Source organism: Rattus rattus, chromosome 8 (assembly GCF_011064425.1).
Source record: "Rattus rattus isolate New Zealand chromosome 8, Rrattus_CSIRO_v1, whole genome shotgun sequence".
NCBI lineage: Eukaryota > Metazoa > Chordata > Mammalia > Rodentia > Muridae > Rattus > Rattus rattus.
Window position 1 is genome coordinate 51601246 of NC_046161.1, and position 24990 is coordinate 51626235.

The 24990-nt window shown below is 43.9% G+C and overlaps 1 protein-coding gene across 1 annotated transcript in view; it reads left to right on the top strand.

Annotated features, from left to right (window-relative positions):
* Edc3 (enhancer of mRNA decapping 3) overlaps positions 1-24990 on the top strand; it is a 42542-nt gene that overhangs the window by 9410 nt on the left and 8142 nt on the right. The window contains exons 4-5 of the mRNA XM_032911353.1: positions 8558-8893; positions 23883-24036. Coding sequence (XP_032767244.1) covers positions 8558-8893; positions 23883-24036 — 490 coding nt within the window. The remainder of the gene's footprint in view (positions 1-8557; positions 8894-23882; positions 24037-24990) is intronic.

Sequence of the window (24990 nt, forward strand, 5' to 3'; positions counted from 1 at the left end):
ACCAGCCCAGGGATGACACGACCCACAATGGGCTGATTCCCAATCAATTATTAACTTAAGAAAATGGACTATAGGCTTGTCCACAGCCAGATCCCATGGAGGCATTTCCCCAATTGAGGTTCCCTTCTCTCAGGTGACTCCAGCCTGTGTCAGGTTTACTATCCAGCACACTATTCTTACTTTTCTTACATTTTATACCTAGAAGTAGTAGCAAATATATTAGGAATTTTAAGTGTGTTTTCGTTGACACACGTAAAACTCAAACTAGAGTCATACTAAAATAAAGCCAAGGCATTTCCTACTAAAAGGCAGAATTTAGAATGAGCTGTTTTCTAGAGCCCACATAGGAGTGGGAGAGTTGATTACAAAAGGTTCCAGATGCCACTTACTGTCCTTTTGGCTCCTTGTTATTGTCCCAGTGGCCGTCATAAGATTTTGGTGTGCTCTTCAGTTCCAACTTGTGATGTGACATTTGTGTCAAGCCTGACATTTAAGTTTTAGAAATTCTGACTTTGGGCTGAAGCAATGGCTCAGCAGGTTAGAGCACTGGCTGGTCTCCTGAGGACCTGGCTTCAATTCCCAGTACCCACAAGGTAACTCACACCAGTCTCCAGGATCTGACACCCTCACACAGACAGACACACACCAGTCTCCAGGATCTGACACCCTCACACAGACAGACACACATGCAAATGAACACCAGGGCACATAAAGTAAAAATAAATAACTGAAAATAAAACAAGCAAAGAGAAGAAAAAGAAATGCCTACTTTAAGTGAAAAAAAAAAAAAAAACAATAAAAAGGGTATTTCTAGGGCTGGAGAGATGGCCCAGCGGTTAAGAGCACTGACTGCTCTTCCAAAGGTCCTGAGTTCAATTCCCAACATCCACGTGGTGGCTCACAGCCATCTATAAATGAGATCTGGTGCCCTCTTCTGGTGTGTCTGAAGACAGCTATAGTGTACCCACATATTTTAAATACATAAATAACCACCACCCCCATTTAAAAGGGGGGGGGTGTTTCTAGACATTTTAAATTCCTGTAAAGCAACTGTATTAACGAGTGACGGCCTAAAACAGAAGACTGATATGCATGCAGTAGTACTTGCGTGTCCTAAGAAACACTTTAATGCTTGGGTAGAGAATGACTCAGTCCACTTAGACTTTAGTCTTTTTTGAATGAGGTGCATATTTTATTCAGGTGCCCTTGTTTTACCCTAATGTCTTAGATCTTATTCAGCATGTTACGTTTAGAAATTACTAATCTTTAACTGACTGTGTATTTGTCTGTCTATTTATTTTGGGATGTGTGTTTGTGTGTACATGCATGCATACAGGTATCCCAGGAAGTCAGAGAAGGACATTGGGTCCTTTACATCTGGAATTTTAGTAGGTTGTGATCCACAAGTGTCCTCTGGAAGAGCAGTTTACACTCTTAACCACTAGCCAGCACTTGAGCCGTAGGCTTTCCTATTTTTGTTGATAGATACTTTTGATGCATACTGGTCAGGTATTTTGTAGAAAGTTCCTCAGTTGATATTTTTCTTGTGATTAGACTAGTATATTTTGGGTAGGAAAACACAAAGGGTAAAATACCATTTTATTATAATGTATCAAGGGTCTGTGCAGTGACTGTAATTTATGACTTGTGTGTGTGTGTTGTGTGCCATGTGCATTTGTATGTGCAGATCTGTCCATGTGTGTGCACTTGTAGAGGCCAGAGGTTGACACTGGGTATTTTCTTTTGTCACACTCTCCACCTTACCTTGTTTTTTGAGACAGAGTTTCTTACTCAAGCTGGAGCTCACCAGTTGACCAGACTAGCTGGTTAATGAGCTCCTATGGTCTTCCTGTACCTACTCCCTAATGCTGGGATTTCAGGTGTGTGTAGGCGTGTGTGTGCTCGTGCACACACACACACACACCTCTCTGTTGTCTGTCTGTCTGTCTGTCTGTCTGTTTCTTTGTGTGTGGGGATATATGGTAGGGATCTGAATTACTAAAGTCCTGATGATTGCATAGCACTACAGGGAACCATCTCTCCAGCCCTGCTCTATTATTATGTGTTGGTGTTGGAGATTAAACTCGGGACATTGAAGGTTAGGAAGGTGGTGTGCCGTGAGCCATGTCCCTAGCTACTGTGTGCCACTGGTACCATATTATTTCAGCTTTGACTATAGGAACACTTTTTTATCGAGTCCCCATGTCCCTGTGACATACTCCTGACACAGGAAATAGTTTTTTATTCTCTAATACTTCCTTTATGACACTTAAGATAACTTGAGGCTTATCTTGTCTTAGCCTGAAATGAATCAGGTTCCTTGTCTTTTTTCTGGTATTAAAACCCAGTAGGTTTACCCATTGCTAACTACTGTCATCTTATAACTGACAGCAGAGAGACAGGGGTGTGTCTTTATAGACGTGTATAAATACTTATGTCTGGGACCATGTCTACCATGCTAAGTGTGAGTCCATACTGATCTCCAACATTACTCCAGTATCTCATTACTTCTATGAGTTTTATGAACTTGACAAAAACTGTAGTCACCCCGTAAGAGGAAACTCACTTAAGGAATTGCCTCCCTCCATTTAGACATTTTTGTTGGACATTTTCTTGATGAATGATTGATTAATGTAGGAGCACCCAGCCCACTGTGGGTGATGACACTCCTTTGCTGACTGTCCTGGGTTGTATTTCAAAGCAAGCTAAGAAAGCCAGTAAGTAGCATTCCTCCATGACCCCTGCTTCATTGAGTTGCTGCCTACAGACCCACTCTGCTTGGGTTCCTTCCTTAGCTTCCCTCAGTGATGAACTGTGTGATTGGGAAGCGTAAGCCACATAATCCTTTCCTCTGCATGTTATTTTTGGTCATGTTGTTTTTCAGAGCAACCAGAAACAAACTAATACATTCATGGATTAGTTTTCTAAAGATTTACTTATTTTTATTTATGTGTTTGCTTGCATGAATTTTTGTGTACCGCATGCTACAGAGGTTCAAAGAGGGTAGCAGGTCCTTTGGAAGTAGAGTTATAGGCTGCTGTGAGCCTCCACGTGGGTGCTGGCTTTTTACAGCTGAGAGCCATCTCTCCAAATGATGCATTATGAGCGGCTTTTACCTTCTTTCACTTATTATAGTCTTGCATGCCAACAGTGAGGAGCTTGATTCCTACCATTTGTCACCTCTCTCTTACTTGGTTCCAATGTATGTGTAGTGATAGAGAATGAACATCGCTAATCTGAAGATCAGAAATTTAAACTTGACACTTGAACGGTGACATGATGCCACAGTTGGAAAATTCCATGCCTATTCACATGTCACAGGTTGCCATCAAAATCAGGTATACTGAAAATATTACCTAAAATCACCTTCAGGCCTGGCGGGAAAGGCAGTTATGAATTTTGTGTTCAGTTTTAGGTCTTATTCCTAGGATAGCTTATGCGTATGAAGACATTTCTAGAATCCCAAACACTTCTGGACCCAAGCATTTCAGATGGAGAATACTCAGTTTATATCAGAATTACTAACTTGTATTCCCCAGCCCGGGAGCTGAGGCAGAGGCTGTGGAAGGATCAAGTACTGGTCCAGGTGAGGGAAATCACTTATGGTTTATTAAGTGGATAGGTCTCTGTGTAGGTAAAACTCATGTTTGTTGGGCTGGTGATGTGGCTTCGTTGCTACAGTGCATGCTTACCATGAAAACCTGGATTAGATCCGCAGAGCCACGTAAACTGGACTGGTCCTTGTCTATAATCTCAGCAATTAAGAGGTAGAAGTAGGAGGATCGGGGCATTGTATCATGGGTGCAGATATGCACAAACATACACTAATAAATTTAAAATTAAAAAACCTCCTTTTTAAATCCCATGTCAGCTAAAAATAATGACTCTTAGAGACTGATAAAGACACTCCTCTGAAATCACATTATAATTGTGGATGTGGCAGTCATTCATTGGCTACATGCTGTTGAATGGTTAAGGCTCTTTTGCTCATTGAACATGAAAGGGCTTTTAGCTCACTTTTATATAAGCAGAGGTTGTCTTATAGGTAAGACATTTTGAGGGCTCTTAGTGCCTGTAATTCCAGCTCCAGAGGATCTAATGATTTCTGCTGGCCTCTGGGGCATTTCCCCACCCCCACCCCAGAAGCACATATGCACAAAATTAGAAGTAAAATAAAATCATAGGTACAATGTTGTATTAGTTGGTGCCAAGTTCCCCCTTCCTCTATTGAAGATAGAAATTAGTATAATTAAACCATTTAGATGGAAAGTTGTATGTTAACTTGTTGCAGTGTGACTGGGCTTTAATGATTTGGTAGTGATCTGAGGTTGGAACTTAGGTTTCCATGGTTCTATTAGAAGTCCTCTTGACTTTGTTTCTCTTTGGATGTGCTTCATCTGTTTGCCAGACTGGAAAGAACAGGGCTGTAATCCGGTAAATGATCAGAATGTTTTCAATGTTGACAGGCTTTTTGTCATAGATTCTAAGTTTGGAACCAAAATATCTCAGTTTGTCTATCGGGCAACCTTAGGTGTAGGACAAAGTTCTCTTTTATACTGTATACATGGCAGAAGCCAGTTAGTAAGTGACACTAGGGTTACACAACTGTGGGTTTGTTACAGAGTGTTCTGGCCAAAGGGCCTGTGTATCAAAGGCTGGCAGAAAAATGGCACAGGAAGGCCAGTGTCCAGCCTTAATGCTTGGTCCTTGTTTGAAAGGTATGCAAGCCTGGGAAGGACTGTTTATCTTTTCCAAGGGAAGTTCCTTGTTCTCCCAGTGGCCAGAGGCCAGCCTGCTTAATGCATTGCCAGACCAGGGGCTAAGTGAGCCAAGTACTGAGCAAGCTTAGTCTCCAGGGACTTGCGAGTCCCTGTGCTGAAGGAACTGGGAGACTGACAACCCACTATCTTACCTGCTTTTCATTAAAAACAAGTCTTATTTCCTGATCATCTTTTTTTCTGGTTTGGGATTTATCAGTGTTCAGTGCCCAGAATCTTCAGAGCCAACATAATTTTCTGTCGTGAACCCTGCTGCCTTTGTAGTGGGGCATTGTGTCAGCACGCTGAGAAGCTCTGTTGTACAGCCACCTCGGGCTGTTTGCTTTGGCTTTGTCCTGGGCATCTCAGTAGTACGTCATCGTCCAGTGTGATAGCAACTGAGTACACCATATTAACTTCATTGTTGTTGACTGATCTACTTTATTAAGTTTCTTATATTCTGACTTCTACATTTCTATGATAGTCATATAGCTATTGATTGGCTCAACAATTTGTAATTATTACCTGTTGATGCAGCAGTCTTTGTGTGTTGCTGCCTTCCATAATGTCACACAACAACCAAACACTGTAACAGCACTATTCTTAGAATATGTCCTCATCAGTAAATGATTCAGGCATTGTAATTTAAATACTGATACAGCCGAGTGTGAGGCCACACATACACTAGCTTTTCCAGGAGCATTGTTGCTGGGCTACATGGCCCAGCTTTTCCAAGGCAAGACCTTGTCTTTAAAAAAAAAAAAAAAAAAAATCAAGACTTACTAAGTAGAGAATCCTGGGTTTTTCTCCAGATACCTCAGAAATGATAGTGATTTGTGGCATGAAACCTCATAGGAATGCCAGTGTACATTAGCATAGTAAATTCATGAAGTATCATTTCCTACAGTTTTTCCCTAAAAGCGAATAATAAAATGTTTTGTGATATCTTCTCCATCCCAGTGGATTGTCCTGTGTGGACCTGGGGATGAACACATCCACCTGAGAGGTGATTGGGTTAAGTGCCCATTTCCTAGTAGGGAGTTGATTTAATATTGGATCATTGATTATTTGAGAGTTGGACTCTTTGTCCTGTGCTTTCTGTCCTTTAACTACAAATATTACTGATGGCATATTATTTTTTTTTTCTTTTCTTTTTTTAGGAGCTGGGGACCGAACCCAGGGCCTTGCGCTTGCTAGGCAAGCGCTCTACCACTGAGCTAAATCCCCAACCCTTGGCATATTATTTTAATTCCTTATTTTCATGCCTGTTCTCCCATTCTTGATCAAGCTTCATTTTCTCTCCTAGAGTTCTGTGGCACTTTATAAATTTCTGGGCTGGGGAGCATCTCAGTGGGTTAAAGCACTTGCTATGGAAGCATGGGACCTGACTTCATTTTTTTTTTTTTTTTTTTTTTTTTCGGAGCTGGGGACTGAACCCAGGTCCTTGCGCTTGCTAGGCAAGCGCTCTACCACTGAGCTAAATCCCCAACCCCGGGACCTGACTTCAAATCTCCAGCACCCAAGTGAAATCTGAGCATGGCTGCCTGTGCCTTTAACCCGTGCAGGCCAGAGACAGGAGCATCTCTGGGCTACCAGCCTAGCTCCAGGCTCAGTGAGAGACCCTGTCTTGGGGAATAAGCTGGAGAGTGATGGAGCAGGACACATGACATCCTCCTCTGTGTGCGTGTGTGTGTGTGTGTGTGTGTGTGTGTGTGTGTGTGTGTGTGTGTGTGTGTGCATGTGTGTGTATGTGCATGTGTGTGTGTGCACCTGTGTGTGTATATGTGTGTGCATGTGTATGTATGTGTGTGTGTGTGTGTGTATGTGTGTGTGTGTGTGCCTGTGTGTGTGTATGTGTATGCACACGCGTGCACACACACAACTGAAAACCTTTTAAGATTTGAGTCTACATGACATCTTCACTGTTTGTATACTTTATTCTCTGTAGTCAGTATTGATTGTGCACAGTCTGTTCCCAGCACTGGGTTATGCCAGGCAGCATGCCCTCAGGGATAAGTCTGACAAACTGTTGAAAGTGCAATTTAGTGTACTCTCTGAATTTTTCTCCTTTTGTAGAGGTTTAGAATCTGAACTGTTAATGGTATCTTGGCTGCTCCTTATTATTTTCATTGTGTTTTGTTTTTTTCTTCAGAGACCAAAGTCAGATTACTACCAAAACCAGCAAAAGTTTTTCCATACCTAGGCATTAGGAAAACATGAGTTATAATTCCATAATATTTATACCTCAGGATAATGTCATTTGCTAGTGTGGATTAATTTGTCAGCTGTTTATTAACTGCCTAGAAGCTGTGCTGTGAGCATTTGCCTGATGGAGACAGAAGACTGTATTTCACTCTTGGTTTGTTTTCTTTTTTAAAAACAAGATCTCGTGTGGCCTAGGCCAGTAGGTGACCTTGAGTCCTGCCTCCCCTTCTCAGTGTGGGGATAACAGGTGTGCCCACCATTTGTGGTGCCAGGGATTGAAGCCAAGGGTTAGCACATGCAGGGCAAGCACTCTGCCAGCTGGGCTTCAACCCCATCCCCAAATTCTATAACTCTGTATGTACATTGTGTGTGTGTGTGTGTGTGTGTGTGTGTGTGTGTGTGTGTGTGTGTGTGTGTGTCTCTGTCTGTGTGTGTGTGTGTGTCTGTGTGATTATATGCATGTGTGCATGCCAGTACACATCCACATGTGCTCAGGCTGCCAGCGGTCAACACTGGGTGCCCGTTTTCATCCCTTTCCTTGGTCTCTGAGGCAGAATCTCTCTCACTGAACCTGGGACTTACGAATTTGCCTGCACTGGTTGGCTCAGCCATAGCTCTCAGGGTCCCTCGGTTACAGATGTGTCCACCTTGCATCCAGCATTTATATCTGTACTAGGGATGCAAGCTCAAGCTGTCATGTTTGCTTGGCACATACTTTAATGATTGCTGTTTCCTGAGCCCTTAGATTATATAACATTGATGGCAAAACTAGATGAAAAGCTCTTGGAAGGATTGTGAAAAGGGAACATTGCAGTTGAGCTGAAATGATGTGTAGATGTAATTTGTAAAGATAATTCTTGGTTCTCTGTGAATGGTTGGTTTAGAGAAATGTATAGGGCTTCCTCCCAGAGAAGTATTGATTGACACATAGCAGCCAAGTAGAGTCTAAGAGACAGGGTGGTTGGGTGCTGCAGTGTTGATGTTTGCTCTGCTCGACTTGTCTTTGATAGTTCAGAAAATGCTTATATAGAGATAAAGTTCTGAGAAAACAAGAATTGAAAGACCTTTCAGACTATCTGGATCTGTTGTCTGGTTCTTGCCTGCTGTGGTCTCACCTGAGGATAAATTTGGTCAGAAAGAACCTTGGTCGTTATGCAGAGAATAAGAGTCAAACGGCGTCTTCCTGTGGATTTCCCTCTTGTACCTGGTGGCAGCAGCTGGCCTGGCCTAAGGACATGTTGCTGCCCTTGCCACTCTAGCTCTTACTTCTGTTGCCTTGTGTGTTGGGAGTTCAGGGCCAGCCTAGGGGATTTATTGATAACCTCAATATTAAAAATTTCTGTTACCTCTTCCCTTATGAAAGGCAGCACTGGTTAAGGTTTTCAGGACTACTGCCTTTTTCATGGTCAGTTATTTGGGTAGTTTCTCAGATTGATGATTCCATGTGAGATTTGTGTGCTTGTCTTTTTTGCTACTAATGTGATGTAGAAATACCCTGCCTTTCCCTTTGACTATACTCTGTCAGATGACTAACGTCTTGCACTGACACTGCACACTGGCGCACTGATTTTGTTCTTTATTCTCCCTCCCTCCAGGGTCATCTAGTAGCAGGCACCCAAACCAAGCAACCCCAAAGAAAAGTGGTTTAAAAAATGGCCAAATGAAGAATAAAGATGATGAGTGCTTTGGAGACGACATTGAGGAGATCCCAGATACCGATTTTGACTTTGAGGGGAACCTAGCCCTTTTTGACAAGGCAGCTGTGTTTGAGGAGATCGACACTTACGAGAGGAGAAGTGGTTCCCGTTCTCGGGGTGTCCCAAATGAACGGCCCACTAGGTACCGTCATGATGAAAACATCCTGGAATCGGAGCCAATCGTGTACCGGAGGATCACAGTTCCACACAGTGTGAGCAAGGAGTTCTGCACAGGTGAGTCACGCTGAGCCCTGCCTTGGGCTGCTCTTACTTCTTCTGAGTTTGTTCTTTGGAAGTCAGCATCTTGCATCAGAAATTGGTGACCTAGCTATTGACACAGTGCTGTTGTTTGTTGGGGACTATGGCTAACTTAGCACTGATCTGTGGTGGCAGAGTAATTTCAATACTTGTCCCTTTGTGTCCTACATCTGGCAGATGTAATGTTCATCTGACCTTTTCTTTGGTCTGGTCTCCCTGTTAACTATCTATATATTTTACCAGAAATGTAGCTCTGTTTGCTAGTTTTTGGCTGATGCAAGAAAGAATTGAAGATGGGTAAAATCCATGTATTAAATTGGTGTCTTAAGAGGTTACATTTGTTTGCCCTACTACCCTTATCTGCCTTGATCACTGAGAGCTTGGCTAGTTAAGGTTCTCACCTAACAGAGTAGTCCCTTTGTAGTGATAAAAGCCACTGTATTATAGTGTAGTTCTCTTGCCTTAGCGATTTTCTTTGATTGATTTACTTTTCAATTTTATGTGTGTGCAGTGCCCTTGGAGCCCAGAAGAAGGCACTGGATTCCCCTGGACTGGAGTTACAGTCAGTTTTGAACAGCCTTGTAGGTGCTGGGAATATAGCCCCGTCTTCTAGAAGAGCAGCCCCTAGTTAGTTTTAAAGGTTTATTTTAGAAAACAAACTTTTACTCTGTAGCCCTGACTGGCCTGGAACACCCCAGAGAGCCATCTACCGCTACCTCCCAAGCACAGGAACTGGAGGAGTCTGCATCACATCCAGCTGTTCAGTTTTCTATTTTAGTTTCATTTTTTAAAGATATTCTTATTTTATGTTATGGATGTTTTATCTGTACATCTATCTGCACACCAGAAGAGGTCATCTGATTGCCCAAGACCTCAGTTGTAGACGGTTGTGAGTTACCATGTAGGTGCTGGGAATTGAACTCAAGACATCTGAAAGAGTGACTAGTGTTTTTCACCTTGAAGCCATCTCTCCAGTTTCTGACTTTTTTTAAAAGCATTTAATTGGGAGCTTGCTTACAGAGGCCTAGTCCATTATCCTCCTGGCAGATTGGTGTGATGCTGGAGAAGTAGGTGAGAGCTACATCCTGATCCACAAGCAGGAGAGTGGGGAGTTGGGGAGGGAGGAAGAGGGAGAGGGAGAGGGAGGTAGGGGGAGGATAAACTGTGAGCCCCTGGTTCTAGTTTGGGCTTCTGAAACCTCAGAGCCCATCCCCAGGAGCACACCCTCTCCACCAATGTTACAGCTGCTGAGCCTTTTAATTCTTTCAAATAGTGCTACTCGCTGGAGACTAGACATTCAAATATAGGAGCCTGTGGGGGCCATTCTCATTCAAATTACCACAAACTTATCTTCAAATCTGTGGCCTAGAAGCACAAATGAAAAGCAGCTGTAGGAGACTGCCTCATCAGTATCCTTCCTTCTCCAAACCATATATTAACCAGATTTGTTAGAATACAGCATACAAATTATTGCCCAGTGAACCTAGGAGCCCAGACATTTTAATCGTGAGTGCTCACAGAAAGAAAATGTGTAGACACCCAAATTGATTAGATGACAGCTTGTGCACCCTATGAAGGATATGCAAACTGCCAGGCTAAGACTGCAGTTGTTCCAGTTCTCCACTGGGAGACCCTGGTAGGCATGCCTCTTTACAGGAGTGGGGCGTGGGGGGGTGTGTGTGGAGGTCGGGGGACCTCCTTAGGTCTCAGTGACTGCTGAGCTTTGGTTTCAAAGCTACTTGTCTAAGGACAGGTAGCCTTGCTCAGACTTCAGGCTACCTACCCCCACTTCCTCCTCCTCTTCCTCCTCCTCCTCTTCCTCCTCCTCTTCCTCCTCCTCTTCCTCCTCCTCCTCCTCTTCCTCCTCCTCTCTCTCTCTCTCTCTCTCTCTCTCTCTCTCTCTCTCTCTCTCTCTCTCTCTGTCTTTCTTTCGTTGTTGTTGTGGTGGTGTTTGTTTGTTTGTTTTTGAGGCAGGGTTTCTCTGTGTAGCCCTGGCCATCCTAGAACTCATTATTTAGATCAAGCTGGCTTCAAACTCACAGAGATCCACTCACTCTGCTTCCCAAATGCTGGGATTAAAGGTATACACTTCCACCTCCTGGCCTAATTTTCAGGCTTTTCAAAATTAGTCACCTACTAGGCATGCTCCCTGACCTACTAACTGCTGTTGTTGCTGTGTCTCTCTGTGCTGCCATCCCTGTGGCGCTGCAGAGTGGGGTTGGAGTATGAGATATGTGGTTTCCTGGAGTTATTTAGACCAAAGGAATGCCCGAGCCTGGGAAGATTATGGTCTGCCTTGTAGGTAAGTGAGAGTCTACAATGAGGATGAGGAGAACATTTCAGATCCTTAAGAACCCAAGAAGAGAGGGGGGGAAAAAAAGAACCCTAGAAGACATTTCTTGAAGAGCCCAAACAAGTACTCATTTTTCCCATCAGACACTGCACCTCTACAGCTTTGCATTCATACATCTTTTATTTTAATGACAGGAATAGAAAATTCAGTTTTCATGAAATTATTTTCCAAGAAACTATATGCCACATGTGCTGGTTCTTGACCAAGAACTCAGGGATAGCAGCTTGTGCTGTGCACTGCTAAGTGGCATTCTCCCAGTGCATGACCATTAGGGCCCAGGAAGCCCAGCAGCCTCTTGCCACCTGGTTTTTCCTAATAACAGTCAGTAGAAATTAATTTCCTCTGTCATGCTAGAAATAGAGCAACGGTTGTCTCACTGAGCAGCTTCTATTTCTTCTCCAGCTTTTTTTTTTTCTTTTTTCTTTTCTTTTTTTTCGGAGCTGGGGACCCAACCCAGGGCCTTGCGCTTACTAGGCAAACACTCTACCACTGAGCTAAATCCCCAACCCCTCTTCTCCAGCTTTAAAGCACAGTCTTCAAGCAGGTTTTTACTAAGCTATATTCAAATAGCAAAGAGCTGGACACTCTTCAGTTCCAAATGTTAGCATCAGAAAAAAAGCCATCTGTCCAGGCTATTTGGAGAAATGATCTAGTTGATATTCCTTTGTCTCTTGTGTGTGAGGACAAGTGAGGAAGGGACTCTGTAGTGTAAGAAGTGAAATCTGATTAATGGCAAACAGATGCAGTCTCTAGAAAGTGCTGTCTCAGAAATGGCCCAGTCTGACCAGTAATTTCCAGGAGTGGCCTGGAGAACCCTCGGCCTTGTAGCATTCATGTTTTGAATACTGGATGCTTTCATTTTTGCTAATACCTAGGGTAGTGGAAGAAGAGCAATATGCTGATCACCTGTTTGGTGCTGGCTTGGGTTTTAGATCTAACAGCTTGCTGTGGCTGTCCTTCATATTCATGCTAAGTAGTGTCAATAACACGGAAGCAGGTATCTGATAATTGGACATATTCCCCTTACAGTATTCTCTGCCAGCAAAGGGAGAGGAAGGGGGACACGGACGGACACACACACACACACACACACACACACACACACACACACACACAGAGCACGTGAGCGAGTGCGAGCGCGTGCGTGCATGAGCGAGAACACAAGTGCGAGCATGCCTGAGTGTGCATGTGCACGTGTTTATTACAGTAGGTCAGTTAACTGGGAAAATACATCCAGGATCAACTACATTTAGGTCCTTGTTTAGCCCACGTTTCTCTGGAAAGCTCCTTTTGGTTCTTTCTCAGGGCTATTGTTTCTACTGGGACAGGTTTTAAGACAGTGTCTTGGCCTACCTGAGTAGGTCAGGGTGTCTCTGGATCCAGACTTATAAGTTGAAACTGTAGAAAACAAATTGTTAGTATATGTGTATGTGAATGTACTAGGTACAGTGAAGAAGTCCCCAGAGAATACTGCTTAGAGGTGGTAGGGTGCCAGAGGAGAATTTTTGCAAAATATATCCTGAAATGCGTACTTGGGACCAGTTGGGTCTAACAAAACACTATACTTGGGCTGAGACAATTGCTCAGTCAGCCAGATGCTTATTGTACAAGTGTGGGACTCTAATCCGAGTGAGACTGCACAAGACCCACATAAAAAACTGGGTGTGTCAGTACATGCCTGTAATCCCAGTGCAGGATACATGGAGACAGGAGGGTGGATTCCTAGAGCTTTCTGACTAGCCACTGTGTCAGGGTCTATTTTAGATCTGGTTTTAAAAGTAAGATAATGACTGGGGGGTGGTGGTGGTGGTGGTGGTGGTGGTGGTGGTGGTGGTGGTGGTGGTGGTGGTGGTGGTGGTGGTGGTGGTGGTGGTGGTGGTGGAGGAGGAGGAGGAGGAGGAGGAGGAGGAGGAGGAGGAGGAGGAGGAGGAGGAGGAGGATGCCTCTGGCCTTGATATGCACCCATAAAAGCACACTAACACCAGAAGAAACTTGTGCTTATTATTTGTAACCTGCTCTTAATGTAGTAGGAGCTGGGCATGTTGGTTCACACCTTTAATCCCAGCACTCAGGAGGTAGAGGCAGGCAGATCCTGTGAGTTTGAAGCCAGCCTGGTCCACAGAGCAAGTTCCAGGACAGCCAGGGAGGGGTACACAGAGAACCCTGTCTCACAAAACCAAAGAACAACAACAAAAGGATTTAGTCGAGAGAGCTGGGGTACAGCTTAGCAATCAAGAGCTTGATTTGCATGTTCAAAACTTAGTCCTCAGCTTGGGAGTAGGAGTGGGGAGTCATGGAGATAGAAAGATACCCTGAATGCCCAGAGCACAAGAAGGGTGTGGATAGTAGGAGTGCTAGGTGTTGAAAGGCAGGCAAGCTACAGGTGAGGTTGCAAGCTTTAGTCAGGAACAGAACAGAACAGAATCTCTTGGGCAGAATTTTCTAGGCTGAGAAGAGGGTGTTTATTGGTAACAAGGCAGGTACTGATGATTCTAGTGAGCAAAAGCTGGTTTGGTTGAGGGTAGAGTTTGTAGGGTGACTAGAAAGTAGTAAGAACAGCTTTGGACCAGAGCACAGAGGCCTTGTATATATAGCTTTGCATGTGTATGTATTTTGCATACATGCTGTAGTGCACATGTGGGGTCAGAAGACAACTTGGAGATGACAGTTCTTTTCTTCCACCATGTGAGTCCCTGGTGTGTTAGTCTTGGTACCAAGTGCCTTTACCCATTATCCTGTCTCAGCAGCCCAACTGGATTTTAGATCAGAGCATTATATGATCCCAATCTTACTGGTCTTCTGGGAAGATTTAGCACTGAATGAGAGGAACAGAGGACACTGAAGCAGGATCAGGTTGACATTCAAGATGAAACAAATCAGAATGTTGAACAATTAACTGTAAATACAAAGATGAGAAAGATATGACAGGAGAATTTGATACAGTATGATAATTGGACACAGTTAAACTGTTGAATAAGCCAGAGGCTTGAGAGGGACTGGATGTGTAGTGAAGGAAGAGTGGCTATAGCAGCCTAGCTGTACTTAGGTTGCTGGACTGTAGAGAGCTGTGTGTGGTTTTGTGAGTTGAGTCCCCACACCTCTTCAGTAATGCTTTGCAGTTGAGCCCAGAGAAAGAAAAAGGTAGAGGTTCCACTCTGAAGGATAGATTGCTGGGAAGGTAGTTTCAGTAATAAGGATTTGAGTTCTAAGCCAATAGAAAGTTACTGAGCCTGTGCCCTTCTCTGTAGAGTGGGCGATCATTGTCAAATAAAGTAGACTTAAAGCAACCTGCACAATTCTGCGTTCCTATTGGTTGCTCAGTAAATACTTGAGTTTAAATGTGGTTGCAAAGGCTGCCTCAGGAAGATTATGTGGGTCTCCCTGCTCTTGTGGATCATTGGCAGATACAGTCCATGAGGGCAGTGGGAGCAGAGACATGGAATAGATTCAGGAGCCCTGTGAGTATGTCCAGTAAATAAAGCATACCAGAGCCTGCAGTCAGTAGGCAGACCAACTTACTTAGGGAAATTAAAATCATATAAAGTTTTGGGGGACTGAGGGAAGGGACATCCAAGATGGGCAAGGGTCAAAGGCTTAGTGTACCTGGAATGCCTCATTAGCATGGGAAAGCATTTCAGATGGCTGAACAGGTTTTGTCAGGAGAAAGGAAATTGATCCCATAAACTAATTTCACCTCATGTAGAGGTGAAAATGGGGTCTTAGAATTCCCTAGACAAGGTCAGAGAAGGAGAAAACGCACTAAGGAAAGGAGTCTCCCATATTGCATGGAGCCCAGAAGCTATCGGGTCATGGTGGACTTAGCAGCGTTTTCCTGCAAGATTATTTTAGTACATCGACATTTAAAAAAAAAATACCAAGCGCCAGACACTAGGTACTAGATAATCAGATACTTAGTCACTTCAGGACCTTTAGAGTGCTGGACAGCCAAATACGTAAATATCCAAATACAGAAATGGGTTCAGTGCTTAGCTGTGGCTGAAATGGGTGGTGGCACCTGGAGGAGTAGCATAATTATCAGCAGCTTAACAGGTAATGCAGAGTGAGCATTTGCTGTATTCAAACACCATTCAAAGTATTCCAAGTACTTAGGTCATAGGCTTTTTATGGCATCTCTGAGATTGGACTGTTGAGTTCCTTGTCTTTGTCATCACTGTTTTGCTGAAGTTAGGTGATTTGGTCAAGAATGACTTGTGTGTGTTTGGGTGTATCTGTGTGTAAGAATGTACATGTGAGTATGTGCATGTGAGTGCACATGTCTTCAAAGTCCATAAGAGGGAGTTGGATCCCCTGGGGTTAGAGCTACAGATAGTTCTGAACTGCCTGACATGGGCACTGGATCTGAGCTCGTCTGTCAGCTCTTACTGCCTTAACTGCTAAGCCACCTCTCCACTTTGATGGGGAGACTTTACTAACCTCCACAATCTATTTTCTGCTGTATCCCTCTTCTAAAAGGACAGGTAGGGCCATTGGGCACTAGTAATGGAGGCATTGACTCTCGGCAGCTCTCCTGTCTGCTTTACCGAAGGATTCTTCTCTACCTCTACTCTGTCTGCGGAGATGAGGAAAGCAGCAAAACCACACTGACATGTTTGTTGTCCTGCACAGGATCCGTCTCAAATCTGAGTTAAGCTCTCTGGTTTTAGCGCAGACTCATTTCTTCTGACCGCAAGGCCAGAGTTGGTTTGTTTCTGCTGTCTTGTGTTTCTTCTCACCCTGGCAAGCTGTCTTTTGAGTCTTGATGGATGTCTCATCTTCTCAAGGACAGGTTTGATTCATCACTTCTCTTTGGCCGTTGTCTTCCATAGTTGGCATTTTATTCTGCCTCTGAGCTCTGGGCAGTTTACTCTTGTTACCAAGAGTCTTTCAAGAGCCATCTAGCATTTCTAAGTGCTCTACCACTGAGCTAATTCCCCAACCCCTCTTTATTACTTTTTTATTACCTTTATTAATCCATCTTCCTTAAAGGTAATATATCAAAGCCAGGTAGTTCTTGCTCAACCATACCCTGACTCCTCCTTGTTCACAGTTAATTCATTGGACCAGCCATTTTTCAGGTGTTCTGCCTGACACTTTGGAGTCATCCTTCTGTCTTCCCTTCTGCAGAGAGCTCAGCACTCCCTTTTCTAAATATAATAGCAAGAAGTGCTGCTGTCCTCTGTAGCTGCCACAGGAGAGTGTGTCCTTTACTCACAGTATTCATTCTGGCTCCAAACTTGTTTCTTCTTTATTTTTATTTATTGTTATTTCATGTGTATTGTTTTGCCTCAATGTATCTGTGTGAGGGTGACATCATCTAGAACTGGAGTTACAGACAGTTGTGAGCTGTAATGTGAGTGCTGGGAATTGAACCCTGGTCCTCTAGAAGAACAGCCAGTGCTCTTATCCACTGAGTCGTCTTTCCAGCTTGTACAAACTTGTTTCTTCTTTCAAGTTTCCCTTGAATTTTTCATGAGTTTTTTAGTTTCTCGTGCTACCTCATAAATCCCCAGATATCCCTTGGAATCACTCTGTTAGGCTTTTTCGTTTTCACTTTTTTTTTCCTGCCTTCATCTCTTTGATAAAACTGTTTGTGTTTGAAAAGCCTTCTGAAAAGCGGTACTGCCCATTCTCCTCAGCTGAACCTGATATAAGCCAGACTTTGTGGGCGGAGAACGATGCCTTAACTGCATGTCATTGCCCATTCTGGTCTCTGGAGTTTTGTCTGATTCCTCTCCGTTTGGAGCCCCTCTTCTCTTGAGACTGCAGTCCTGCTTGCTTTTTTTTTTTTATTCATTTATTATATATAAGTACACTGTAGCTGTCTTCAGATACACCAGAAGAGGGCATCAGATCTCTTTACAGATTGTTGTAAGCCACCATGTGGTTGCTGGGAATTGAACTCAGGACCTCTGGAAGAGCAGTCAGGGCTCTTAACCACTGAGCCATCTCTCCAGCCCCCTGCTTGCTTTTTAAGGCACAGCTGACATGGTTTGCAGTCCATGCTTGGCACCTTGTTCAGACCACACAGTTTAAGATAGTAAGCGTTCTCTTTGATTTCTGCACCTGTATTTTTTCTGTTAGGTTCTGAAACTCTGAACAGTGGGTCTGATGGTTTTCCTCACTTGACTCCTTAGCCTACTGCTGGCTTGGTTCTTTGTTACTTTGTAAACAGTTAATGTCATATTCTGAAGCACTTAGCTGTGTTTTGTTTTTTTTTTTTTTTCTTTCTTTCAAACTGTGTGTGTGGTTTTCATATGGATAACAATGCAAACTTCATATTGAAACTATTTAAATATTCTAAAAAACCCCTAAAGTAGTGTAGTGAGTAACCAACCATACATCCTTCGTTCAAGGAGCCTCAGTTACGATTTGGCACATTTAAATATGTACACACAACACAGAGCTTTGCGACTGTTTCTGTGACGTTCCTTAGTCAGGGGCCACCATGCCTGACCTCCAGTACTTATTTTTAAATTACTACTCTTCAGACAGTGCATGGTGGTGCACACCTTTAATACGGTAGGGGTTGGGAGGCTGGTGCTTGCCACAGTGAGCATAGTGGTCAGAGGACAACCTTTGGCATCATGTCTGTCAACCTTTATGTGGGTTCCAGGGATTGAACTCTGCTCATCAATCTTTTGCAGCAAGTGCCTTTTACTCTCTGAGCCATCATGCCACCCTAACAATAATGCTTTTTGTTTTTATTTGGGGACAGTTTCTCATTACAGAGGCCAGGCTGGTCTGGCACTCAGAACTCAGAGATGCACCTACCCCTGCTTCCCGAGTGCTAGGATAGAGTCATACACCAACATGCTCAGCTCAGTGGTTTATAGCTGTGTTTGAGTTCACCTTTGCCTGTATACAGTTACGTGTCGGGTTCCTTTTGCTTCCTAAAGTCTAGACCAATTTCCTAAATGTTTGTTATGTTTTTTGTTGGTTGGTTTCTTGTTTGGTTAGGTTTTTTTTTGTTTTTTTGAGACAGGGTCTCTCTGTGTAGCTCCAGCTGGCCTGGAACTTGCTAGGTAGCTCTACCTGGCCTTGAACTCACAGAGATCTGCCTGTCTCTGCCTCCTGAATGCTAGGACTAAAGGCAGTCCCAGCATCCTTGGCTAATATTTGTTATCTTTTGTGATTCTCATCCTTGTGAATAGTCTCGGTCATTGCTTTGTAGACTGTCATGTCAGACGAGTTCTTCAGCGATGAGTAGGGTCATGTCTTCCTCAAGACGGCACATTAGGAGTTCTCAGGTAAATCTAGCCTGTAACCAAGTCTCTGTGGGTCATTTGGTAAGGTATTGTCCCTCTGACCTTTTCATTGTAGTGGTATTTGTCTTTTGATTTAATTAATTCTTTGATAATTTCATATAGCCATACATAAATCATATTCACTCCCAGCAGTCCCCTCTCTTTTTCAGTGCAGCCTGTTGCATGCTCTTTGGCCTTCTTCTCTCGTGCAGGTAACCACAATTGCAGTGAGTTTTTAAGTGCAAAAGCCTTGTCATATACAGAAGATGGCATTTCTCAGTACCCTCCCCATCCCCTGGCTCTGAAATTCTTTCTGCCTCTTTTCCCAGGATGTGGCCTGAGCCTTGGGGGCTTGATGCACATGTCTGGTTTAGGGCTGGGCCCTAAACCACTAACTCGGACCAGTTACGAGCCTCTGCATTGACCACTGCCCACTGTGGAGGGGGTTCTGTGGCCAAGGTAGAGAGCTGTACTAATATATGGGAATAAACATAAATATATAGAAGGCAGTTTGACAGTGTGTCCATTTAGTAAATTACCAGTAATGGGTTTCCCCTAGGGCTAGGGCCTCCAGCCCTATGAGCTGTAAATCAGGTTTACAGTACCGAGCGTGATTTCCCACCTGTGGAGCAGGCCTCAGACCCAGCTGAGGATCTGAGTTGGTTACCCCATAACCCCTATGCCACTGTTAAATTAGTGGGCACATCTTGCCTAGCAGGTTGATATTGTAGCATTCAGAGTCTAACACTGGGTTTGACCTAATTTAAACATTACACATCTCCATGTTTATTGAACATTACATGGTACCACATTAAGATATATAAGTTTTATGCTTGGTGTATTAGTTAAAAGTAAAAATTACTGGTCTGAGCAGGGCGACCATGGTATAAACCTTTAACCCCATGACTTGGAAGGCAAAGGCAGATCTCTGTGAGCTTGAGACCAGCCTGGTCTACAGAGCAAGCTTCAAGACAGCCAGGGCTACATAGAGAAACCTTGTCTCAGAAAAATTATTGGTCTGATGTCTGACGACCTGAGTTTGATCCTCAGAACTACATAATGGTAAGAAATTACTGACTCCCACAAATTTTCTTCACATTTCTACATATATGCCATGACATACATACACAAATGAGTAAAAAAATAAAATATTTTAAAGTAAAAGTTGAGAAATTCTAATACTAGGAGAGGGAAGCTAAGAATTCCTAAAGGAACTGTTGGAATAGAGACCATAAGTAGGCAAGGTCTCTGGGGCCTGATAGAGGTGGTGTGTGAAGTAAGAGCTATAGGTAGTTGCAGCCAGAATGGACGGCTCCCCGTGTCAGGGTAAGTTGGCTGTAGTAGTAGGCTTCTCTTAACAGTTCCTTTTGAGACCACATTGCACTTATGGTAGCTTTCACAGAGATCTGCAGGGGCTGCCTGTACATTGCTAGTCTGAAGATGCTAATTTACAGGGGGTTTTGAAATATAAAAGGAAGACATGCTCACCCTCCAGACTCCCCATTTGGGGACTGCCACAGAATAGACTCAGTTCACAGATCCAGAGGAATCAATCCCACACCTATCATTGGAGCTGTATCCATTGTTGATGAGATACAGGGCACAGAGCCTTTCACACTAAAGAGCCACCTTTGTGTAAAGATTGCATCACACCAGAGGCACTTGGTTGTAAGAGTCAGTTAGGCAGGAGAAAGGCCAGACCTGGACAGAAGGGAGGGGAAGCCTGGACGTAGCACTGCCATACTGGACCATGGAGAGTATCAGAACATGTGTGTCTGTAAGGTGTACTGGAAGGTGGAGTGCACAAATGACAGTGCGGGAGTGGCAGATACCTGCAGTCTAAGACCCAAGAGGCAGCCCAGCCACACTGTGGAAGTGAGCAGTGCAAAGAGGAGCCTCATTTCCTGGCCCATGCAGTGTGTACTTGAGTTGTTTTTCTTGATACCTAGAGGTTAATGGGAGCCTTACAGATGCTGTGCTTGTCACAAACTGGATACAGTTAGCTCTCCCTTTCTTCAGTACAGCTGTAGAATACATAGAATATTGAGAGAAACCCAGCAACTCATTTGACTGCTTCTATTCTCAAACAACAAAGACCACCTTCCAACCCAAACATAATTAGACTTGGCCCATGTTCAGATTGCCAGTGTTATTGTTTGCAGTACACACGCTATGTTCTTGCTTCTTTTCCTTTGGGACTTATTTTATTCCTCCTGCCTGTTTCTGATAAGCCCGTCTAGCTTCTTGAACTTTATTTATAAGTGTTTAAAAGGAACATTTTGTGATTCTTGTGTGTTCCTTTTTGGAGAAGCAAACAGAGCAGGCTCCAGTAAGGTCCCCAGCATAGGACTGCAGGCAGAGAGGAATCGAGCCCACCTCGCTCTAGGTTATCAAATGGTGCCAGCTCATCGTCATAGAGCAGGGGGAGATGGTAGGAGGGACACTCTGTTCCCAGCTGGAGTAGCCCCAAGTCAGGGTGGAGACTGCTTGTTTCCCCTTATCTCCGGAGTTTCATTCATATTCTCTAGGACTGTGAGGGAGTACCAGCTGAAAATGAATCACTTGTTCGCAGAGAGCCCCTTTCTGGGCAGCATAAGAACTAGGCTCAGAAAGCCTGATTTCTAGTGTAGCAGGCCATTTTAGACCAACAGTGCTTATTCAGGTACATGGGTGAAGGAATGTAGACAGTGAAAGCCCTGCCTTGCATGACTTTGCAGGTAAAGAGGTTTTTGAGATAGATAGGTGTGTACCCGGTTGGACAGAACAGCCTAGGATTCTTGAAAATTCAGCCAGCCTTTTCACTGCTATCAGGGCTTCCTAATTAGTTCTAATATGTGCCTGCCTAAAGCAGGCATAAAAATGGCTGTTTTAATCAGCTCTTGACACGTAAGGTCAGGCTGCACCTTCAGCCTTGGCACCTGGGACACCACTGACTTATATTTTAGAAAGGGGTAGAAAGAGAGACTTGTTTTTAATGGCACTGTTTGTCACCTTTGCCCATAACAAAAACAGGAAGCAGGCAGGCAGAAGTACTCAGCTGACATTTATTTTGACAAATGTTAGGCATTTTTCATTATGTCTTCCTTACATTAAATTGTATTATTCTACCTTCCTTGAGAAGACACAGACCTAAATGCCATAGAATTGGACTTTCTGCTTGGTTCCTTTTGCTAAAACCCATAGCAAATACTCTGCTTGTGTCTGGTTTGGCAATCTGTACATCCAAGATTAGATTCATAGTAGAAGTAAAAGCAATTTCTCTAGAAATGGCCAGTAAGTAGGCAGGCATATTTTTCTAAATAAGAAATGCTGGAGCAATGGGATGATGATAAGTCCACAAGAAAATTAATGTTTTTAGGCTAGATCGTAAATAGCATGAGGTTTGTGTCTACACATTTGACCAATTGGTGAGACCATGCCTGCGTTAAAGACAGATGCAACAAGCTAACAAGCTTAGTGAATCATGGCTACTGATGTAACAGAGGCACCACCCTACTTGAAGGAGTTAAGGATTTGGGATCCAAAGTGACAGACTCAGATAATCTGTAATTCTCTGATGACTTGCTAGAGCTTGTTTTGTTGTTGTTTGTGTTTTTTAAATGTGTACAGGTGTTTTGTCTGCATGTTTGACTATACCATGTGTATGAGTGCCCACAGAAGCCAGAAAGAATATCAGATTCCCTGGAACTGGTGTGGGTGCTGGGAATCCAGTCTGGATCTTCTGAAAGAGCAGCCCATGTTTCTAGCCTTTGAGCTATCTCTTCAGCCCAGAGGCTCTCCTGGGCCATTGCATTTGTAAGATGACATTGTTCCTTTGGGAGAGCAGGGCCTTCGTTGTTAAGGAGAGGGCTTTGGATCATAAGTTTTTACTTTGCGTTGTTCCTTGCTTGACTCCCTGACCTCTGTTACTGGTCTGCAGATGCTGATACGTTATGTGTGGTACACCTCATAAACTACCAAGAAGACTAGCTGCCAGGTAGAACTCTTAGAATTTTGTTTCTGGTGACTGAGAAAAAAAATGCTCTTTTAAATAGCTTGGCAGTCGCTCCGCAGTAGTCCTTGCTGGCCAGAAGGTCGGGTAGTATGCATGGGGAGAAGACGACGCATTCTTTTTCATAGTTTTTTTTTTTTTTTTTTTTTCCTATTCTTTTTTTCGGAGCTGGGGACCGAACCCAGGGCCTTGCGCTTGCTAGGCAAGCGCTCTACCACTGAGCCAAATCCCCAACCCCAAGACGACGCATTCTTTGAGAAAACAAGTTGCTGGCTGAATTTCTTAAGCTAAAAGGGAAGTACTAACTGGAAAAGAGAAATAAGAAGCAGAGAACAAATGAATGGGAATTCCTACCAAGAAATTGACAAGAATAGTAATGTTTAAAGGAGTCAGAGGACTAGTTTGTATCTGTTCCGATTCTTGGAAAAGAGGAGCAGCCTGTTTATGAAGAAAACTCTATAATGTCCAAGGTGACTTCCCATTTCAGGAAAGTGTGCTGTTTTGTTGTGATGGGATGCATAGTGGCCTAAGCTGCATTGCTAAGCAGGGAGGTTAGAGCAGTGCTTCTTAACCTCCCTAGTGCTGCCACCCCTTAGTACAGTTCCTCGGGCTGTGGTGACCCCAGCTAGAAAATAATTTTCATTCTTACTTCATAGCTGTAATTTTGCTACTGCTGTGAATTGTAGTGTAATATCTGTTTTCTGACGGACTTAGGCCACCTCTGTACATTTTCCCCCACGACCACACTCCCTTCTACCCTCCATGCCCTGGGTCATGACCCACAGGTTGAGAACTGCTGATCTAAAACAGGTATTAATAGGTTGCCATGCATTCGCAAGCATGCTTTAGCCTCAGGGAGGAGGCTAGAACAGGAGGCTTGGTCTCTACACAGCCATGAATGTTCTGGACTCACTATGCAAACTAGGCTTGCCTCAAACTCAAAAGAGATCGGACTGTCTCTGCCTTTAGAATGCTGAAATTAGAGTCGTGCTCTAACTCCCCAGAAAGGCTTATTCTTAAGAAGTTGGCATTTGACCTAGAATAAAGCTCATTTGATAGTTTTTGCTGAGCATACACAAAGTTCTAGGTTCAGTTCTCAATACTGAATAAACTGGGCATGTGTGTGTTTCTTTGTAATCCCAGCAGTTAGAAGGTGGAAACGAGGTTTGGAGTTCAAGGCCATCTATGGCTACATAAAAAGTTTATGCCTGGGCTACCTGAGAGGTCCTGTCTCAAAACAAACAAAAAACAAACAAACAAACAAACAAAAAAACAAAAACCAGTTGACTTTTGCAGATTCTGTGTAGAATGGCCACATTTTTAGACCTGATTTCTTATAATAAATTTTCCTTGTTCCTTGCCTCTCTTTTACCATAGACTCTGGCCTGGTAGTCCCAAGTGTTTCCTATGAGCTACATAAAAAACTGTTGTCTGTGGCCGAGAAGCATGGGCTGACCCTAGAGCGGAGACTTGAGATGACTGGTGTGTGTGCCAGTCAGATGGCGCTGACTCTCCTTGGAGGACCCAACAGGTGAGTGGCTCTAGACTGGCAGTGCTAAATGTGGGGTGGCAGTGCCCTGCTTGGTCAGCCCACACACCTCACATGCACATAGGAGCTGCTGCCAGGCAGTCACTGATGTCCCCTGTGAGCCTCTTATGCTGCCAACCTTCTTTGCCCTCTTCCCTGTCTCCTGGAAGTCCATACTGCCTTCTTTCCTGATAGCAGCGGTCTGGTCTTTTGAGATCCATGCTGATTGTCAGGTCTGACTTTGGGAAGTCCTGCAGAGATCTGGCCTTTGACACTGGCTTTTCACTAGAAAGCGTATCAGTCCTGAATGCCATGGCTCAGGGCATTTAGAGGCACCCTGACACCTAGCGGAGGAGGTGGTTTCTGCCTGCCTAAAGGCCACTGTTAGCAGCAGAGCTTGGTCTTCCCAGAGTATGTGTTCTAGACCTTCTCTTTGACCTTGGGCACACTGGAGACAACACAGCACACTGCTCATGCCTGGGGAAGTCTTCATGCAGGAAGTAAGGTGAATTGTCATGATGAAGGAAGCAGAGAGAATTGTCTAGAAATCCCCTGACTGCACATGGCTGGACAGTGTCTCCTGGTTCTAGAGCAGTCTTACGAAAGCAAGTTTGGTCCAGGAAGGATAGATTTCATTCTGGTCTCAACTGCTTGCTTTGTAGAGTTATGAGTATTTGTTCCGTTGTGTGCTTTTCTTGGACCTGTTCTTTCCTATGCCTGACACTCATGTGCAGAAGGGAAGTGGGCTCCCCAAGGAGGGATAGCTTGCTGCACACCTACTCTTGGAGTAGCCACCTGGATTGTCTTGGAATGAATTCACTGGGCAGAAGGATTTTTGAAGCCTTTAAGTGACTTTCTAGAAACTGGTGCAGGGCAGAGGGTATGCATGTCCACACCAGTGTATTCTTCTCTCACTGGCTTCTTCTGACTAGTGGACTATTTTTCCTTCCTTCCTTC